The following is a 22,343-nucleotide window of genomic DNA, read 5'->3' on the forward strand; positions in this document are numbered from 1 at the left end:
AGGCTGAGTTGAGAGGATTGCTTGAACCTGGGAGGTTGGGACTGCAGTGAGACTCTGTCTCAAAAAAAAAAAAAAAAGGAACATTTTATTTGAGGAAGAGTAAACTACCCAGCTGATGTGGAACTGAGAGGCTGGTTATGTTGAAGGGAAGAGGAGATTAAAGGTAGAAATGTAGGAAGAGGCTTCAATGCTAGATTGAAAGTTTGAAGAGAAATTGTGCTAGGAAAGAACACTGGCCCAGTAGCCAGGTGGCCCGGCTCTCCTGGCCTCAGTTTTCTTATGTCTCAACCAAGATTAGAATAAATGATTGCAGGCCAGGCACAATGGCTTACGCCTGTAATCCCAGCACTTTGGGAGGCCAAGGTTGGTGAATCACTTGAGGCCAGGTGTTTGAGACCAGCCTGGGCAACATGATGAAACCCCATCTCTACTAAAAATACAAAAATTATCCAGTCCTGGTGGCACATGCCTGTAATCCAGGCTACTCGGGAGACTGAGGCAGGAGAATCGCTTGAACCCAGGAGGCAGAGGTTGCAGTGAGCCGAGATCGCACCACCGCCCTCCAGCCTGGGCGACAGAATGAGACTCTACATCAAAAAAAAAAAAAAAAAAAGAATAAATCATTGGATGTCAGTTACCATTTGATGAAATGGAAGTTTAAGAAGAAGCTAAATGTAAAGCAGATGCAAGTAGAACCTCTCTGGTTAACTATAGAGGCTGGATCCTGTTAGCTGCTGCTAAAGATCAGAGCTTCTCAAAGATCACAGAACAGCACCTTTAGCATCACCTAGAAACTTGTTAGAAATACATATTCTTGGGCCCTGCATTGACCCTACTAGATCTAAACCTCTATGGGTGGGGCCTAGGAATCTGTATTTTAACAAGCCTTCCAATTCATTCTGAAACAAGTTCAACTTTGAGAATCACTGTTCTAAAGTCTAGACGATCTCTGAGGTCCTTTTTGGTCCTGAAACCCAATACTCACAGTATATTATTCTACTTAAAGCAAGAAACCTATAAATGCTGCTCATTAAGGGATTTAGTAACCAAATTAGAGTTTGAGGAAGACTAATTTTGTGGAGGAAAGGCAAAGAGGAAGAAATGGAAGAAGCAGTACTACCGTTGGCCCTTAAACCACATGGGGGTTGGAGGACCATCCCCCTTCCTCCTTACACACGCAATCAGAAATCCCCATGCAGCTTCTGACTGCCCAAAAACTTCTGCACTAGTATCCCACTGTTGAACAGAAACCTTACCAATAACATAGACAGTTGGTTAACACACACTCTGTACATTATATGTATTATAGGCTCTATTCTTGCAGTAATATAAACTAGAAAGAAAATGTTATTACGAAAATCGTAAAGAAGAGAACATACATTTCCCTTTCATTAAATGGAAGTGGATCATCATAAAGATCTTCTCCATTGTCTTCAGATTGAGTAGGCCGGGGAGGAGGAGAAAGGAGCGGGGGTAAGTCTTGTCTCAGGGTGGCAGAGGTGGAAGAAACTCTGTGTATCAGTGGACTCTCAAAGTTCAAACTCGTGGTGTTCAAGGGTCAAGTGTAGTTTGAAGGGCTTTAACTTAGTTCAGGTGAGGAAGATGGGGCAACTGGCACCGGGGGATCAGCATACAGGTGTAAAAGCTCCTCAGGAAATCAATTCTTGCCTAACTCTGGGAGGTTATAAAACAAGTTCCCTAGAAAATCTCTAATTGTCTTGTGCAACAATATTACTATTAATGACATTTTCTAAGGTATTTAGTTCATTTTCCTAGATGATCACGTAAATTGAGTCATTCCCATGTAGCAACATGACAGAATTATGTTAATCTGCTTATATTGTCTGGCATAATTGACTCAATCCATTCCTACTACATTTCTTGAAGCAGAATTCTTTTGTGATGTGTGATAAATACATTCTTAACTATGTATATTTACACAAAAGGGCTGAAAAGAGTAATGAGCATGGTGTCAAGCTGGAGAAGAAAACAGCAGCTGAATATGGAAATAGTTAACACACATGCACACAGTTCCAACCTGGCACAGCCCTGCCTGAGCTTATCATTCTCCATACCATGCCATTAGGAGCAGTGTTTGCCATTTGACTTTGCCTGGGAATGTGGATTCCAAACCAGCATCTTGACATTTACTCTTTAACTAATTATTTAATTCATCAAATTCAATGAGTTCTTACTATGTCCCAGGCATTGTGGTTGGTATGGGAGAACAAAGATCGAAAAGAAAAAATGCCCTCAGAACTCTCCAGTGGAACTGATAAAAAAAACAATAATAATAAAGGAATACTTGGTACTATATAGCAGAGGTAGGCTAGGGGTGTGCATGGGGTGAGAACCATGGAGCGGTGAGGACCACATCAGTGCGCAGTGGTCAGGAAAGGCTTGAAAGAACCCCTCTTTGACGTTGGAATATATTTTAAATACATAACAGAGAAGCAGACATATGTCTTTGAGAACTCAGATTGATGAGTTTATTTCTGGTTTCTGACATTGTATCCACATGCGAGACCTCCAGGTTTCTTTGAGGCTAAATGAGTGTTTCCTACTTGTTAGTTCTAGATGTTTTTCATTGGGAAAAGTGAAAATGATTTGAAATTTATTTTGGTTTCTTTATAAGATTGTAACTTTGGGAACAGTGAATAGGCTGGAATGCATTTCTATGTTATCTATTTAATATGAACAATCATGTTAGGGAAAATGTTTGAAAAAATCTTGTACACTTGGAAACTCAACTACTGAAGGCCATGGGCCAAATTATTGTATATCAAAATGCCATAGCAACTTCAGACAGACAACTTGGCTTGTATTAACGTTTCCTGTAATGAGTGACCAGGGAATTATTTGGATGACAGGCTGATTACCTTAGAAATGGAATAATTTCCTAAATTATGGGTCACAAGTTGACCTTTTCTTTTCTTTTTATTATTTTTTTTTCATTTTCAAGCAACTGAGATCTTGCTCCATTTTACTGATCATGTAAATGAGCTTAAAGTGACTGTAATTCTACTTAGTGCATTAATTTTCATACCAATGCTTATGGTTACCTTAGGAAGAGCTGCTCAGTTGTTTAAAATGTAGCTTGGTCTATGGTTTTAATTATCTGTCTTACAAAACGAGCTTTTTGCATCTTGGAATCCTTTTCTTCTCTTCTCTTATGTATTCTGACCTTGAAGGGTCACTGTATTTGGAAGGGATAGGACCATGATCTCATTCATTGGAATGGTTTATACTCATTTTAGTTTTAAGGAACCACAAACTCACCTTCAAGCTGTGTGTACAACTGAGCCCATATTAGTTGAAATTGTCATGCTTGTTAGAAATGCCACACACAAAGTGCAGCCAGATGTGTCATATAGAAACATATGTAAGCCAATTACTTTACATACAGAGCAGGATGCTGCAGAAAACTCATCCAAGTAGCCCTTTCAATCCACCTATTTTGAAAATGTTCTCTGTAAGCTCTAGCAGTACGAAATGCACCTGTTCCTGGGCCTTTGTTCAAAATAATGTCTGGGCCTGAGGGAGCTGATTTGTGGCACAAAAGGTCTTTAGATGAGCAGAGGCCCAGAAAATTTCCTTAGCTACATAATTGAAGTGAATTCTCTCCCAAATTGAGCAAGAGAAGAAGAAAAAGCAACTTCTTCCTCACGTAGTGCCAGGTGCAACATAAATAAAGCCGCAAGTTGCTTTAAATCTTTCTTAGGATAATGGAACAATAGGTGAGGTTAGGGTTATTATCACAGAGCTTCGATATGGACAGGACTTAGTGCTGCTTTTAAAAGAACTAAATTGCAGGCTGCAGACATAAGTACAGTATGCCGTAAAAACTTTGCAGATACCTGAGTGTTGCCCACAAGGAGACTTGCTGGCTGAGACGATTGATAGATGGGATAATGGAGCCTTTAATAATAGCTGTATTGCTAAATCCTTTCCATCCAAGGTTGGGAGTGACTGAAAGTAGTTTAGTCCTTCAGGTAGAAAATTGATACTCTGCAATGTGAATATCCTCTTCTCCCTCAAGCTTGCTTGTTTCCTAGCTGTCCGTCTTTCAACGAATAACAAAATCTGTCCTTTTCTCCCTTTTCCTGTTTCAGACTTTAATAGCTCTCCCTGCCCTCTTAGGGCTCTGCCTGCTTTAATTGGCAAGGCAATCACAGCACACAGCCACTCTGCCACTCTGTACCACTAGATTGCCTCCCTGTGCCTGGGGAATTTCAGAAAATGGTGGTTTTCCTTTTGTTTCCATCTTTTTTAAGACTTAAAAAGTATCTGCTGTCATTTTCTCATAGCAGCCTCCATGCCTTGACTCAAAAAATGTTGCCTTAGTTGACAGCCTTGAAATGAGTATAACCCTAGCTCTAGTTGGGTCGAAATCACCTCCCATAGAAATAGACCTGGAGGGCCAGGCACGGTGGCTCATGCCTATAATCCCAGCACTTTGGGAGGCCAAGGTAGGTGGATCACAAGGTCAGGAGTTCGAGACCAGCCTGGCCAACATGGTGAAACCCCGTCTCTATTAAAAATACAAAAATTAGCTGGGCATGGTGGCAGGCGCCTGTAATCCCGGCTACTCAGGTGGCTGAGGCAGGAGAATCGCTTGAACCCGGGAGGCAAAGGTTGCAGTGGGCCGAGATCTCTCCATTGCAGTCTAACCTGGCGACAAGAGCAAGACTCCGTCTCAAAAAAAAAGAAAAGAAAAGAAATAGACCTGGAGAAAGCCATCTGCAGAGAGGTGCCTGTCGCACATAGAGAGAGCCTCTGTACTGTCACAAAGTCAGCGCTTTCTTCTGCCCTGTGACCTGTCCCTCAGCCAAAGGCTCTGTGACTCATGGCCATGCTATGCTCAGAAGCTTTGGGTGGTGGAAACTCCTGAAGCCACCTTGGGTTGCCATTAGCCCAGATACTAAAGTGCCTGGCTTGTTTTGTAGAGCAAGCTTTTTATTTTCCGTGTTCCTATTGCTTAAGATGGGGGCGAGGATAAAAGATCTAAGCATTGGTGGGAAAGGTGAGGTGAAGACAAATACAATTAAGACCAAAACGTTCATTTCCAAAAACTTCATGAGGGAAATGGGTGTGCTTTGCAGTCTTTTCAGCCATTACTCACATCCTTAGTAGCAATTAAGCTTTTCAGCATTCAAGACCCACAAGAGTTCAGTCAATAGTTATATTAATTATGGGGGGTGCAGGTGGGTGCGGAAGGCTGGGAAGGCAAGATGGATAGATAAAAGTTAACTTTGTTTTGATTAAAAGTTGTACATAAGTCTACTGAAGAAAATAATTGCTAATATTAGCACTGGCCACTTTTCAACAGAGTCAACAGTTGACACTCTTTACATGATTTCATGGCATAAAAATGATTTCTGTTTAATCTTTAAATTGCTACTCTTATCAGAATATGGAATTCCTATTAGGGTCACAGCTCATATGAATTGCTAAAGTAAGCATTGTGAATCTCAAGGGAATGCCATTGGTCTTTTTGTCATCAGCATCATTCTCACCATCATCATCATCACAGGTTTTCATCCGAAGTGCTTGAATGTTTTGTATTTTATTTTTTGTTTTCTGTATGTGCCCTTGGACATACGAAATTTTGCAGATTTTTATCATTCATAATTTAAGGAGAAAATCTGCTCAAAATGATCCTTTATAAAAATATTATGTGTGTGGATATATATACACACACACGTGCACACCCACACATACACACTATTTTCCTTATCTATAGGAAGAAAAATGATAGATTATTTGAAATTATGGAATATTCTATATAAATGTTAATATAACAATGATTTTATTTTATAAGTGGTAGCACACTTGCATATTAAGCTGTCAAAGTCTTACAGTATTACCTAGTTCTAATTAGTACTAAAACTTCGTACTGTGGATATTCATGTTTGTTCTTTACTCTATTAACTGTCTATTAAATATTTTGTTTGGTATTTTCATTTTTTTCTATTTTTATTTTGAAGCAATGATTTTATTTAATTAAGAGAAATGCTTAAGGACTTAATTCATAAAACACCGTATGAGACCATTACAAGCATGTAATCTCCAGCACTTTGGGAGGCGAAGGTGGGAGGATCACTTGAGATCAGGAGTTCAAGATCAGCCTGGGCAACATAGCAAGACCCTGCCTCTACAAAAATTAAAAAGAAAAAAAATTAACCAGGCATGGTGGTGCATACCTGTAGTCCTGGCTACCTAGGAGGACAGTTTGAGCCCAGGAGTTTGAGGCTGCAGTGAGCTATGGTTGCGCCACTGCACTCCAGTCTTGGCAACAGAGCAAGATTCTGACTCTAAAAGAAAAACAAAAAATGTTTTTTAAAAATGTGGAAAATATTTTTTATATTTTACCTTACTAAGTGATACCGACATTGTATTGCTTCCTCAAGCTTGAACTATTATCCCTTTATAATCTATGAGAAAGACATGTACTTCGTAGTCCATTTACAAAACAGCATACATATTTTTCACTAGTGGTTTTAAACATAGGCCATGAAGAGATTCACATATCGTGGCTCTCCAGCGTCCTGCATCATATATACTCGTGTGTTTATTTCCATCTTACAGTCTCTATTGTTATTATGGCCCTGGCAACCGTGGTGGTTTTTTTATTTAAAAGGTCATTGCTTGTAATCAGTTTCATCACAGGGTTATTTGTAATTTGCACTGTTAAAACAGAGCTTCGCCTTGTTCTCTGGTGAATCTCCAGAGTTATTACAATTATGCCTACGCAGGTATTTCCCTATATGGGTGTTACTTTGTCATTGCAGTTGTTGATGATATTTTATTTGAAAACATACACTTCTCTGTGAGGTTACAAATTACCTCTTTTCTTCACTTTAATTTTGTGCTTGGACTCGGATACATTATTTTTTCCTGCCATAGGGATTGAAGCCACAGTGTGTAAAATTCGAGATTGCCATTGTAATACTGTTCATCCAGTTTTTGTTTTTAAGAGGTCTTCATTTAAATTGTGAATTAGAGGGGTAATTTTTTATTCAGGCCAAGTGTCAAACTTGCCAGGATGAACTTAATTAGTTGTTGCTCTGAGCCGGTCATGTATACAATCTTCCTTGAAATATGTGGCCTGTTAGAGCTTTATCTTAAAAATAAGAGTGATTCTCTTTAGTAACTCACCCTTTTGCAAGCTCTGAAAAGAGAAATGGAGTAAAATATTAATGGTGAAGCCAATGTTTATGTTTCCTCCTGGTGATTATGATAGTATGAAATATGTCAGTTTGCTGATCCCAAACTCATTCGTTCCTTTTAAGTTTTCAGACCCCATATGCTGATAATGTCATCATTGGAATGTATCCAGATCCAACTAGATACTTGTAGCTGATAAAGTCTGAGGTGAACAGTGTCAGAAAACACATAGCAGAGAAAACAAGTCCTTCAACTTCTTTTTTCTCTGTCAGAAACACAGTTTCAGGCCTCTGGGAGAAACAACTTAAAAATATACCTGAAATTTCTACAAGACCTTGCAATTTCCCTTCACATCTCCACAAACAGCTTGCCACAGAACAGCACGAGCTTAAAAAGCCGGTTACTAAATCCTGCTGCAGAATGCCAGATCTTTCAAGACTGTTTGACACATGCATATAGCTTACACTGAGTGAAAAGGAAAGGAAAATGTGGTTCTTTTGAGGGTGTAAAGGAAATGGTGTAGTGTTTTCTCTCTGTCCAGTGGTTTATCTCAAGCTTCCCGTTGCTCACCGTGACAAGAAAACAGCTCAGTTTCCTTTCTGGCCAGCCTCATCAAGTGTAATGGAAGAGAATGTCTGTCTCTTTTAATGCAGTTGATGAACAGTTGTTTGCATAAGCAGAACTCGCTCAGAGAAGTGTTTTTCTTGCCGAAAGCCTCACTGATGTGTTATTTGAACGGTGTCATGAAGCGGGTCTCTGAACACACATTTGTTCCAGTGAGTGTGGTTATAAACATCCCCTAGTAGAGACTGGGGTATTGTAAAGCCTAATCTCCTCACACATTATTTTTGTATTGGGATATTTTTAATATGCTCACTAACTAAGCCCATATGCTTTGAAATGTTTGTCCTGTATATTGCTTCATTACTGCTTATCAACAAGTAAGGTTGTGCTGGCTTTGCAGAAAGAGAACAATAGATGATGCTTGATTTCTTTCTGTCCTGGCCAAAGCCAACCATAGAGGCCATTCTTTTGGTAACAAGGCTGCCTGTTATCTTACAGCTCGCCAAATCAATGCCAAGACTCTGTTGTTCTAGAAAATCATTATCAGGGCAAAGTCTACCATTAGCTTTCAACTCTAAAAGAAAATCAATAACTTGTTTCTAACAGACATTCCTCTCAGACTATGCCTGATGCACAACATCGCATAACAGAGGGGGAACTGAGGGTGGCCAGTACTGAAAAGGATCACTTAAGGGGCCTCCTGCTGATGCTGTGACAAACCATTGAGATGTTTTGTAAATGTAGAGGCATCATTGTCTATTTTGAGCACAGCTACTTTTATTTCAAAAGGCCAGATCTAGAAGGTAAGCTAACCATCATCAGTGAGAAGTTGAAGCATCCCAGAAACCTGATCTATACAGTGCAGTATACACGTTCAGTAATCTGATTTCAGTGAGAAGCGCCAATCACCAGATGACTTGCTGACCAAAGTATGGTTTTCTTTTCTTTCTTTTCGTTTTTCCTTTTTTTCTTTTCTTTTTTTGAGACAGTGTCTTGCACCATCACCCAGGCTGAAGTGCAGTGGCATGGTCATGGCTCACTGCAGCCTCAGTCTCCTAGGCTCAAGTGGTCCTCCTGTCTCAATTTCCCAAGTAGCTGGGATCACAGACATGTGCCACTGCACCTGACTAATTTTTAAAATTTTTTCGTAGAGACAGAGTCTCACTGTGATGCCCAGGCTGGTCTTGAACTCCTGAAATGGAGTGCTAACCAAAGTATTTAGTTAGGAGGATTGAAGCTTTCTCTATAGGGGATGATCAACCTGGGTTAAATTGCCATTTCCTAATAACTAAGGTAAAATGTATTACCTAATAACCAATTTAAGTAGCGATTAGCTTTTGGATTTGTTCTTTTGATAGGCATTTCTGTTCCCTGTTTGGCTGCCATCTGTGGATTGCAGGAGGCCTGTCAGTACCTAGTTTAAACTAATCTTGGCTTAAAATTTCACTGTCATCCTGTAGTAAAAGGGGAATCAGCTATACTGTTTCCTGCTTTAAAACTAAAATATATACCTACCCCCCAAAATTCAGCATGGCCAACTCGCAAGTGTGCACTCCTGGACTTTCCCACTTTTGAGAGTTGTAGCAAATTTTTATTTTTATTTATTTATTTATTTATTTTTTGGTATTAACATCTTCTAGTTTTTGGAAGAGCCTCACTCTCATTGTATCTGCTCTGTGTATTCTCAAGAGAGGTAAATGGCATCTTACGTCAGCATTTACCAAGCCTCATTAAAAAGACTAGATGCTGGGTATAGTGGCATACGCCTGTAATCTCAGCACTTCGGGAAGCTGAGGCAGGATTGCTTGAGGCCGGGACAACATAGGGAGACCCCATCTCTACCAAAAAAAAAAATTAGCCAGGCATGATGGCCTGTGCCTGTAGTCCTAGTTACTCCAGAGACTGAGATGGGAGGGCAGGAGTTCAAGGCTGCAGTGAGCCATGATTGTACTACTGTGCACTCCTGCTTGGGTGACAGAGTGAGATCCCATCTCTAAAAAAAATTAAAGAAGAGTAGAAAGTTTGATCTCTTTAATTTAAAGCATATGCCAAAGCCAAAATCACAGTTTAAGAAAATTGAGTGTTTGTGGGCTCATAAGAACAATTATATATATGCCACTTTTCTCAAAGAAACGATTTTAAAAAACAAATCACAGAATTTTCAAAATTTTCAAAGTCAATTCGTAAGAATCGAAACGGAGTCAACCAGTTGTGTGATCTGTGCGGATCTTTCTGGTTAACGATGTGCTTGCATTTTCCTCTTCCAGCCGAACGCACGGCCGGCGGCGCAGAGCGGGAGGCACTCGGTGTCCGTGGAGGTGCAGATGCAGCGGCAGCGGCAGGAGGAGCGCGAAAGCTCCCAGCAGGCCCAGCGCCAGTACAGCTCTCTGCCTCGGTATGAGGACGCCTGGCCTAGCCTCCAGATCCACCCCCCTGCCTCGGCGCTTTAAGATCCCCCGGCCCTTTAGGAACGCGCTCCTTCCCAAATCGCTGGGGCCTCTCCAGCTTGCCCCTGGTAGCAACAGAGGAACCAATAAATGTCTGGTGGCTACTGTTCCTTAGTGTGGGGGGCTGTCTTACTGCGAGGCCAGCGGAAATGCCGATTGCAGGAGATGCCAGTATTTTGAACCACAAGCTCCCTAAAAAAGTGAAGCGACTGGTGTACTGGCTTCTTAGTATTGGCTCTCCTGCTTCCCGTGTGGACAAGACAGTATCTTCATCTGAAAAATGGGAAGATAACCCTTATTTGGCTTAGCACATAGGGTAATTAGAATCAATGATACTTCATAAATCCAGAGCTCCATAAAAGGATCGGGATATGCCGTGGTTGTGTGGGATCCGTGGTCCCAAACCTCACTCTCTTACTGTCCCATCATCACTGTTGTCACCCATGTTTAACTTTAGAGGGTCTCAGGGATGCTGAGCTTGTTAGCTGGGAACCAAGCAAGCAACCCGTACCTGCCTGCTCCCCAGGGGAGAGGCCTTGACCCAGTTCTCCGACAAAGGATCTCAGGTGACTGACTGAGTGCCAGTACATTGAAATAGTAACTATTTTTCCATCAAAGTATTTCTTCCAGGCATAGTGAAGAATAAAAATATTGAAAAACATTCAGCTTTTTAAACTTCCCAAAACAAATGACTCCAGTAGCCACAATTCTTATAGGCATTTGTTGCTGTATTTCAAAACCAAGGACAAAAATATTTTAAGTAGGAAAAGATGCATTTGCCATGTTGGTATCAGGTAGACTTTTGACTTTGAGCAAAACAGTTTTGGGGAGTTAGGAGACACATGCTTATTTTGACTGACCAGTGTAGATTGATATTGATCAATTTCTAATAAAGATGAGTCCTGGCCAGGCATGGTGGCTCAGGTCTGTAATCCCAGCACTTTGGGAGGCTGAGGCAGGCAGATCATTTGAGCCCAGGAGTTCGAGACCAGCCTGGGCAACATGGCAAAACGCTGTCTCCATAAAAAATACAAAAATTAGCCAGGCATGGTGGCACATGCCTGTAATCTCAGTTCCGTGGGAGGCTGAGATGGGAGGATCGCTTGAGCCTGGGAAGCGGAGGTTACAGTGAGTCGAGATCACACCACTGCACTCCAGCGTGGGTGACAGAGCAAGACCCTGTCTCAAAAAGACGAATTTCTTTATATGTTAATAATCACTGTAACAACCACAAGGGACTTAACCACATGGACATAGGTCAGCCAAGGGGACATGGAGTGGATGAGTCTCCATGGGCATGCGTGCCATCTGTTGAAGCAATTTATTCATTCAGTTGTTCTTTTTCAATCCATAAGGCTATGTATAACCCCTTTGAGTACTAAAGTATTTTTTCATTTAAAAAGGAGAATTGCCAGGTTCTTTAGCCTGCTCTAGGTAAGAGTCATTAGAGTTTTGGTCTTTATAGGACCTTTGATATAATCTTATCTTGTAAGGAAAGAGCTCAGAGTAGGTAAATTTCCCCCAGCTCACACAGCTGGTAAGTCATTTTGCCAGCATTCAAACCTGAACCTGCCCATGTCCTAAGCTATGATTTTATAAGGCCTGTTGCTATCAAGGGCTTCTGTTCCCAAATTTTTTGGGACAGAGTCTTGTTCTGTTGCCCAGGCAGGAGTGCAGTGGCATGACCTTGGCTCACTGCAACCTCCGCCTCCCAGACTCAAGCAATTCTCATGCCTTAGCCTCCCAAGTAGCTGGGATTACAGGCATGCGCCACCTCACCTGGCTAATTTTTGTATCTTTAGTAGAGAAGGGGTTTGCCATGTTGTCCAGGCTGGTTTCGAACCTCTGGCCTCAAGTGATCTGCTCACCGTAGCCCCTCAAAGTGCTGGGATTACAGGTGTGAGCCACCATGCCTGGCCCCAAATTTGGGATATTAACAGGTACAAAGTTCCCCTCAATGCTCTCCTGCCCTTAGCATTTAGAAGGAGGTCACTGTGTGAATCAACCCAGTGAATCAAATGCCTAGGCACTTGAATTAGACATCAAGGTTCGTCTGTGTAAAATCCACCCTCCCTGCCACACTGCCCCCCTCACCCGCCGCGGCCCAGCCAGTCTGTGTGGCTGCATTCCATCGGAAGGGTGAGCCGACAGCGTGGACCAATTGGCCCACCTGGCACGGCCCTGCCTGCACGACCACACGGGTGGGCCAGGGCACTTCATAGCTTGTGTGGATGGTGTTGTCAGGGCAGGGGCTGTGTTCTTATTTTTATTGGCCAATTGTTTGGCTTCATAAATTTTGGCCATGCCTGAGAGTGTCTCTGAGGATTGAAGGAGAAACATAGCACAGTGTGTATAATGAGAGCAGTGACGTGGGAGCTGCCAAGGGCTGAGAAAGGGAGGTGAGAGAGACAGCAGTGGGCGGCCGGGAAGGCAGGGCAATTGGGAGGGAGAAGGGGCGCTTGGGTCCCAGTCCTCAGAAGAGGCAAAAGAGAGAGGCAGGTGCTTCCACTGAATTTCTCCTGGTTGCATTCCAAAGTAGCTCATGCATTCCCAGCCGAACCTTTCGTCCTTGCCTTCCCATTCCTCTCCCTTCTTTACACTCAGCCCTGACATCTCTTCCCTTCTCCGCCTCTCCCTGCGGAAGCGCCTGGTAGAAGTATCTATATTTACACGCAGAGGAGGGTTGCAGCCGCTACCGCTAGTGCCTCCGCTGTTATTTAGTGTTGCCCTAAATAACTACAGCTTTCCCTCTGGGTTAATTGTAGCTCCCTATTTTTAGTCATTTTATCCTATTTAGATATGAGAAAAGCAGACATCCTCAAAGAGTTATGTAAGTTTGGGCAGCAGAGGCTGGTAGGCTTCTGCAGTACCTTCTTGTCTTCCTCTAGAGAATAATTTATCAATGGGAATCTTCCTGTTTGTGAGGGAGATTAGGAACGTAGAACCCTGCGCCCAGCTTGATGCCTCGCAAAGCAGCCGCACTCTGCGGCAGGCTGTGTGCAGAGATCTGAAGCAAGGGAAAGAAAGCAAACAGGAGGTCAGGGGGACTGCAGCCACCTCCATGAGCTTGAGTCCAGTCCAAGTTTCTGACATGTGATATTCTTCAAAGACACTTGACCTCTGCTTTTCGGATGTTGACAATTAACAGAGTTTTGTCTAAACAAGTTGGTATGGCATTAGAAACCAAAAAGATTACACACATAAAAAAAGTATAGTTACAAAGTGGAGCATAAAATAAAACAAATGGTCTGGGCTTTGTATCAGTTGCGTTAGATAAGGTGGTTTGAATTAGAGACATGTATATGAGAAACAGTGGTTTGTAAATTGTAACTGTAAGTAAGAAACTACAGACAGAATTCAAGTTATATTTTGGAATGTCAGTGAGAAACACTGGCCAGGTGGTAACACTAGTTGGCAGGAAAAAGGAGCTGTGTGGTGGCCCCACACTCAGTTCTCAATCAGAGTAGGATTTTTGTTTGTTTTTCTTTTTCTAAAATAATGTATTTTTTATTATAAATTATAGGCCGGGCGCAGTGGCTCACGCCTGTAATCCCAGCACTTTGGGAGGCCAGGGTGGGTGGATCACACGGTCAGGAGATCGAGACCATCCTGGCTAACACGGTGAAACCCCATCTCTACTAAAAATACAAAACATTAGCCGGGTGTGGTGGCGGCGCCTGTAGTCCCAGTTACTCGGGAGGCTGAGGCAGGAAAATGGCGTGAACCCGGGAGGCAGAGCTTGCAGTGAGCCGAGATCGTGCCACTGCACTCCAGCCTGGGCAACAGAGCAAGACTCCATCTAAAAAAAAAAAAATTATAAATTGACAGTTTGTATAATTTGTGGGGCACAAAGTGATGTTATGATTTATGAATACAATATAAAATAATTGATTAAGCTTAACCAAGTTAGCTAACATATCCATCACCTCCAATATTTACTCTCTCAGCATTGTGAAATGTACAATACTGTTATTAACTATACCTACCATGCTGTGCAGTAGAACAAACAGAAAAATTGCTCCTCTGTCACTGATCTGTACCCTGTGACATCATCTTTCCTTCATTCCTAAATTAGTTTCTTTCCTTAGTATCCAAAAGGCAGCCCCCAAATGGAATAGAGGCGTGCGCAGTCACAGGCACTGGTAGAAAGACGTAAGGTTCTTGGTTTGGTGTTTCCCTTCATTTTCTTTTCCTGCCTCTCCATTTCTTGTTCTCCTCTCCCTCGCTCCCTGTCTGCCGTGGTCTGACTTCCTCGAAAGCCTTGTATACCTCACCCTCCAAGCTGTGTGTGTCTCTGCACCCTCCTGCGTTCTCTCCACGAGCCCCATTTATTATGTCTCCAATCTACTTCCCAACTTCTTAGCCTCGCTCCTTCTGTCTTCCTCCATCTGTCTGTGTCCCTGTCACGCTGGTGGCTTAATGGCTTTCCTTAGACATCAGATTTTTGGTTTGAGTCCTCTCCGTGCTGATGGTCTCCAGGCCATGTTGGAGGTGCTTGTAATCTTTAGGTGATAGTTATTGCCAAACTGCGCTGTGTGCTTTGAGTGGATTCAGAAATGTCCAGGGGGCTCATTGCATGCGGGACCAGACAATCCTATGTGTTGGTTATAAAGAAATTCAGCGAAAGGAGATTGATGTTTTGTTGCTGTTGTTATCCATGACCTTAGCCAAGGGCTCCCAGTACAGTGGGAAGAACGCGGGCTGTGCTGAGTTGCCCTCAATTAGCAAGGGCTCCTTTCTCTTCTGCTGCGTTTCTGTGTCTTGGCATCTCTACTCAATCCCTCCAACCAAGGAAGGGAAAGCTAACTTTAAAAAACAATTTTTGTCCAGGCAGAGTGGCTCATGCCTGTAATCCGAGGACTATGGGAGGCTGAGGTGGGCGGATCCCTTGCGTTCAGGAGTTCAAGGCCAGCCTGGTCCAACGTGGTGAAATCCCATCTCTACTAACAATACAAAAATTAGCCAGGTGTGGTGGTGCGCTCCTGTAATCCCAGATACCCGGGAGGCTGAGGCAGGTGAATCCCTTGAACCCAGGAGGTAGAAGTTGCAGTGAGCCAAGATTGCACCCCTGTACTCCACCCTGGGCAAAAGAGTGAGGCTCTGTCTCAAAAACAAAATAATTAAATTAAAAACAATTTTCTTCTTTGCTCAAAAAGATGCCTCTCTAAATCCAGAGCCTTTTTTTCTTTTTTTCCTATTTTAGAGATGGGGTCTCCCTTTGTCACCCGGGCTGCAGTGCAGTGGAGCAATCGCGGCTCACTGCAGCCTCAACCTCCTGGGCTCAAGCACTTCTCCCACCTCAGCCACCCAAGTAGCTGGATACAGGCACCCACCACCACACCTGGCTGATTTTTTCAAAACATTTTTTGTAGAGGTGGGGTCTCGCTATGTTACCCAGGCTGATCTCAAACTCCTGGCCTCAAACAGTCCTCCCACCTCATCCTCCTAAAGTTCTGAGATTACAGGCCTGAGCCACCACACCCAGGCTCAGAGCCTAATCTTTGAAGGCAGTGTGACTTTGTCTTCAAACTACTCCTCTGGAACCTGTTAGTCAATCAGTTACTGAGTGCAAGTCACTTTTCTAAGCACTTTACATGTGTTATTTCATTTCTTTCTCCCCACAGCCTTTCAAGGTTAGAAATTATGCCTGTTTCACAGGTAAGGTAACTTGAGCCCAGTGAGCATAACTCTCCCAGTGTCACACAGCCAGGCAGAGGCAGGCTCAGGATTTGAATCTACGTTGCTCTGAGCCTAAGTCACTCTCCCACCTCGCCCTGCTGCCTGGATGCCTGGTTTCCTAGTGCAGGAAACTCTTATTGTCCGTTTCCCTCCCTTGGTCTCTACAATTGGCCCATTTCTCATTCTACCCTTAATCAAGAGCATATAGATACTGCTAACTTCCTTACCAAGGATGTGTGTGTGTGTGTGTGTGTGTGTGTGTGTGTGTCTTAAGTGCATTTTACCCACATATCTTACTTCAGACCTCAGGGCAGTCTGCTTCCTTCTCTCTTTACTGATTAATTTGAAGAAAATTTTAGCTGCAAAAAAATCATTCTCCCACATTGTTGTAATTTCCATCCCTAACAAACCTTTAGTGAATTCTCCCTGTTTAAATCTAGAAAGACTGTCTTCCGGGGATGATAGAGAATCCACGTAGGGTGCACAGCCGCCATAGCGCGAAACCCGGGGTTCCATGGAGCTGGGGAGGAAGGGGGTTGATGGATCTTAGCAGGCCAGGGATGAAAAAGAGGTGAAATGTCTGCAGCCTATTTCTGATTATCTTCAAACTGATAACTCATAAAGGAATCCCATTTTTGTTGCTGTAGTATCAGTCACAAGTTCCTTGTTTTAATTAAAGTTTCATGATTAATGTCAAATCCCTGGTTTCATACCAGCATTTTCCAACAGTCTTGTCTCTGGGCAGATTAATTTATGACTTTTTAAGTGAAGATAATCAGTGCTTTAGGCAAATAAACTATTCCATCACATCTAAGGATTCTTACCTGGGCTGACTGTACAAATGGTTCAGTCTTCCCTCAAAAGAGACCCAGACAGACATGCTTTGGAATGCTCATGCAGTCATCGTCATAGCCAGAGGCGATGCTGGACATTACGGTCATTTTCCTTACTGAAAATGTTTCCGACTACATTTTAGGCCATATGGAAAATGGGTGGATTTCCCTCCAAACCATATTGATGCAATTCTGAATGTTCAAAAATGCAAATTGCATCATTCCTGCGGGAGATGCAGTGGCTTCCCGGACCTTCTTTTCCTTCCATGAGTGTCTTTGTGAACGTTCAGCCGTGTTGTGTATGTTGATGGAAAGGGCTGAGCAATACATACTGTCGCCAAATGATTTTCTTATTGATAAATGGAGCAATATATTTTGTTTTATTACTCGATTGTCTCTTCCCCTCTTCCATTTTCAAGGCAAAAAAATTAGGGCATGTCTTCCTTTCTGGCACAGAACTGTTTTACTTCATCATAGCCAATCTTACTGTAAATTCATAAAACCATCTAGAGACTTGATAGTAAATTAAAGATGTTTCAAAACAACAATGTTTCCTGGAAATCATGCGCAACCCTGTTGCAGAAGTGGTAAGAATTTGACATTTCCACATGACTCTGATTTACTTCCCTATCCTGGGGCGACAGAAAGCAAGTTAAGTAGGTTACCCTGGCCTTTGGTGAAGGTAAATGTATAAGAAAATAGGGCTTACTCTACAGACTTCCGGACTCTCCCTCCAGTCTCGATGAGCAGGTATCCCGGAGAGTGTAAGTTGCTGACACACACAACTCAAAAGCCAGAGCTTTAAGGGACTGCCTGTTGCATTTTTTATCATAAAGGAGTCTAGACTTAAATCTTTCATAACCAAACCCACATTGTAATCCATTACATGTCCTTCATATTAGCTAGCGCTTCTGGCATTATGGTGGCAGCTGTGTAAAATATTTGCTGTGCTTGTTTAGAATTGAATTGTAATGTTCTAAAGCGAGCAGTTATTCCTACCATGGAAGCTGCCAAACCTCTACTACTTCTCTGCTTTGCCAGTGTGTCTAAATTGCAGGAGATATTGGTACCCTAAGCAGAACAGACACAACCTGCTCAGACACAGGAAGATGACTCTGTTTTTAAGTAGCTGCACAGTCTAGTTCTCTCTCCTGTTTACTCATTGTTAGTTTAGTTGTCTAAGACTATGCACTTGCTGAGGACAGTCACTTTTGAATTCTCCAGCCGCCCCTATCACAGTGTCTGGCATGTGATGAGAGAACAGGAATATTTATTGAAACATGAAAATGCATATTCCATCCCATCCTGCCCCCTTTCCTCCCTCTCCCTCCTCCTTCCTACCCTCACACTAACCTTTGGTTTTGCTTTCTAGGCAAAGCAGGAAAAACGCCAGCTCGGTCTCCCAGGACTCTTGGGAGCAGAACTACTCCCCCGGGGAAGGCTTCCAGAGTGCCAAAGAGAACCCCAGGTACTCCAGCTACCAAGGCTCCAGGAACGGCTACCTGGGAGGACACGGCTTCAACGCCAGGGTCATGCTGGAAACTCAGGAGCTCCTTCGCCAGGAACAGAGGCGGAAGGAGCAGCAGATGAAGAAGCAGCCTCCTTCCGAGGGGCCGAGCAACTATGACTCGTATAAGAAAGTCCAGGACCCTAGTTACGCCCCTCCCAAGGGGCCCTTCCGGCAAGATGTGCCGCCCTCCCCTTCTCAGGTTGCGAGGCTGAACAGACTTCAGACTCCTGAGAAAGGGAGGCCCTTCTACTCCTGAGCGCGCAAAGAACGGATGCTTCATGTCACGCAATAAAAGACATTTTCCTATGAAGACTTGTATTTTGGGAGTTTTTTTAAAACCTCGATGGTACTATGGAGTATTTCTGTTGTTGGTATCAGTGCCTTTAAGCGGTATAGGCAAAGAAATGGAAGGCCTTAATGTCTTTGCCACGATGTCTCAAATGTCTGTTTCATGGAAGGATTTCCCACCCTGTGACAATCATCTGTTCGAGGCGTTCACATGCTGTGCGCCTCTCCACAGTGCCGGGAGTCTCGGCCCGACTCATGCGCTGTCCGCGGCTTGGTTATAGCGTCCCTGCACCACGTGCGAGACAAATTCACCTGACGCGGAGGATGACGCGCGGCCCTGTTTCTTCTCCCTCTCAGTTCTCTGAGCTGTGAGATGACATCTCAGTCTCTGGAGGAGGAAAAGTGGGCGACATACACCAAAAATTGGGGCTTTCTGGTACTTCACAGCACAGCCGTTTGTCATACTTTGTCATCAGTGTGGTTTTCTCTTTCCTTTCTCAGCTCCTTGTGACGGGAGAGTCGGTCATCCTATTACAAAGCTAAGCCATAGTCCAACATTGTTTGGTTACCATGGGGGTCCTTTTGTAACTGCCTTATAACTCAACATTACCAATACAGCGATGATCCTAGTCTGCGTTTATACATAGGCTTGCTCGGTCCTGTTCCTGACGCGTGGGTTGAGCCACCACAGCTGTGTGTGGGGAACGTGGGAGACGGGAGTGGCTCCTGCCGGGGGAAGCTGGGCATGCCATTGGCCATGTGTCTATCAGGAGGGGAGAGCTAAGAAATAAATTCTCCTAGGAAGAGCTCATGGCCCAGTACATCCCAGTAATTATTTTCATTAGTTTTCGTTCTGACAGCTTGTCAGGAAGGGCACAGAATGGGACAGAGATAAACCAGACGGTCATTTTGATCTGCTCTCTACGGTTTTTCAAGTCAGAGGCGATTGATGCTTGTCTAATGCATCCACACACTGCATATCTGACTGGCGATGCCACGCTCCTAAGTAATTCTGCCATGAAACATGAAAGACAAAGGAAAAGCCGTTACACATCACACAGAGAACATTTTCGGGTCCCACAGCGGCGGTGGCAGGAAGCTCACTCTCGCGTCAGTGTTTGAGTGTGTGTGTGGGTCTCGGGGACCTCGGTGGCTCCCATCGTCCTTCATCGTTCTGAACATCCTGTATTGTAAACGTGGCTGGGTTGCCAAAGTGCCTGTGAATTCCGATGTGGAAAAAGCTGGAGGTGAAAGCTCAGTATACCATGTATTCACTTTAAAAACAGAAAAAAAGACATGTATGGATATGCCTATTTTTTTTTTTATTGGCACATTGTATTTTTGTGTTGACTTGTTTTTAGAAATGATGTGTCCACACACATACCTGTGTCTCTTCTCTTCTGCACTTCTGTGTCATGGTTCTGTTTCTTAATAATGTGCAGCAGTGTCTAAGTGGTGTTAGCAGTGTACGCGCAGTGACCTTGGATGACAGTGGCTCTTTCTCACAGCCTCCCCTGAGCTGTGAGAAACAGCTTTCTCTGTACATACGCGACTCCTAATAAAAGGCATATTTCTTCCTGTTCTTTTGGTGTCTCTGATGTTCCTGGGCAACCTTGCCTAGCTGGGGTTTTTTAAAAGGTATATTAACAGATGTGATTTTTTAAAAATATATTTAGAGAAAGTTGGAAGTTTCCACACATCTGAGGAAAATGTGCATGAAACGGGGCAGGAGAACCCTGGGGCGAACTCTTGGATGAGGATGGAGAGGGGGGGACTCACCTGTCCCTTGGAAAAGATGGTCCCCATTATGACATCATTCTCACTCTTAGTCCATTAAGACAATATACAGCCTTACAGTTGGAAGTCTCAAAGTGGGAAGTTTGCAAACACAGGAACTGGTGGTTGATTGCATATTTGAGCACCTGAGGAGAGAGGGGAAGGGGAGACAGAAGAACCTTCAACAGTCCACTGCAAGGCCCAGGCTGCCTAAAGAAGGCTGAGGAGTTCTGAATTGAAGGAGCCAGTACAGCTCGAACTAAATTGAAAAATTACGCAGAAAGTGACATGATATTCCCATGATTGCCCTTTGCACCCTTGGAATCATCCTAGCAAGCCAGATGTTTTGATTGAGTCTTGGCCTTGACTCCTGTGAGCCCAGAGAAAGGTCCAGATTTGAGTCCACTTCCAATACAAACCTAGTTCTTATTTCCCAAATTACAAAGTAAGGTTTTGCTATTTCTTTGAGAGGGATGCCCACAAATACGCATGTGGTGTTTCGAAGGCATAAAGGGTGCTATGTCCCTAGGTATGTCTTGTGCACAAATATAGGAAATTTGGTCCCCACGCAAATGGCAGGCTTTGCGAGGACCTGTCAAAAATGCCCTCTTATGGAGCACCTAGCCTCAGTGGGTTGTCATAGCAACCCTCATCCTGTCACTACATCCAAATTCTGTCACCTCAAGATTAGGAATGAGGGGTGCGTGGCAAGCCAAGGCAATACCACCTCCTTGGTTCTTTCAAGCATTCCAGGTGGGGAGTGAAAAGGGAAGATGGACAGGTTTGTTCATTTCCTCCCTGAGCAGGAGGCCCATTGCCAATACCAAAACACATGGCTTATTTGTCTCAACTGACAGTGGACAGCAGAGTAGGAGAGGCAATAATCGCACGGTGGGAACCCAAAGCCCAAAGGGACCTGTGGGTTGAAACTGACAGTTTGAGCAGCACTGGGAAGAGAAGTAGGAATGGTCCACAGAGAAGTCAAAATAGGCTCTAGGAAGCAATCCTGACTCAGTCGACCAGGCTCCTGGCTTCAGGACCTTTTGCTAAGACTCAAGGGTATCCCCTGGGAGGGCGTGTCCCAAGGAGGAGCCGGCCCAGGTGCTGTCGAGATGGGCGCTGGGATCTGCCCAGTTCCCTCAGAAGCCGCAATTGCATGAAAGGAGAGCAAGGGAGACCCTCGAGCCCACTCTCGGATGAGGATGGAGGTGGGGGAACTCACCTGTCTTTTGGAAAAGATGGTCTCCACTATGGCATCATTTCCACTCTTAGTCCATTAAGACAGTATATAGTCATTTGTATTAGAAATTATAAAAATACTGCATAGCATATCTATATTATATGTAATTGAAGCCCTGCCATCCACCTTCTCTTTCTGTGGTCAGACCGAGGACAGCTCAAAGGTCAAAGTGTTAGGGTTCAATCACTTGGCGGTTCATGGTCCAATGACCACAGCCAGGGAGGATTTCACCAAGGGTTTTATTACTGGCAATGCGTGAGGAGGACACAAGAGATAGTTCCCAAAATCAGTACCTCCCTGAACGGAGGTGAAAACGGCTTTTATTGGGCTGGTGAGCTGAGTCATCGTATGTCAAGCTTGTCCAATCTGCAGCCCAAGGGCCACATGTGGCCCAGGATGGCTTTGAATGCGGCCCAACACAAATTCGTAAACCTTCTGAAAATGTTAGGAGATTTTTTTCGCGATTTAAAAATTTTTTTTTTAGCTCATCAGCTATCGTTAGTTAATGTTAGTGTATTTTATGTGTGGCCCAAGACAATTCTTCTTCCAACGTGGCCCAGGGAAGCCAAAAGATTGGACACCCCTGTGAGGTGGAGTAAGGATGGTACAGGGACAGTCATTGATCAGGCTTCTACATCCTTCGCATGGGTAGAAAATGGCAAATAAGTTCCTCCCTGGGTGGGGTGTTTAGTGCAGTAAGGAGAAGAGTTCACCAAAGTTCCCTCCAACTCAGGCACCTCTGGATCCAACTAGTTTTTATTTTGCTGGGTCTGGGTTGCTTCCTGGAACTTTTGTGAAATAAGGAGAACTCAGGGTGCAACAGTTACCAGTGGGCACTT

At 43.7% G+C, this 22,343-nt stretch overlaps 1 protein-coding gene across 26 annotated transcripts in view; it reads left to right on the plus strand.

Annotated features, from left to right (window-relative positions):
* LOC105495968 (par-3 family cell polarity regulator) overlaps positions 1-20,070 on the plus strand; it is a 719,051-nt gene extending 698,981 nt beyond the window's left edge. For all 26 annotated transcript variants that reach the window (XM_011765958.3, XM_011765965.3, XM_011765959.3 and 23 more), the window contains 2 exons: positions 9,999-10,126; positions 18,063-20,070. In XM_011765958.3, the coding sequence (XP_011764260.2) occupies positions 9,999-10,126; positions 18,063-18,456 (522 nt within the window). In that variant the 3' untranslated portion in view covers positions 18,457-20,070. The remainder of the gene's footprint in view (positions 1-9,998; positions 10,127-18,062) is intronic.
* Positions 20,071-22,343: the final 2,273 nt, after the last annotated feature.

This window comes from Macaca nemestrina, chromosome 9 (assembly GCF_043159975.1).
Source record: "Macaca nemestrina isolate mMacNem1 chromosome 9, mMacNem.hap1, whole genome shotgun sequence".
NCBI lineage: Eukaryota > Metazoa > Chordata > Mammalia > Primates > Cercopithecidae > Macaca > Macaca nemestrina.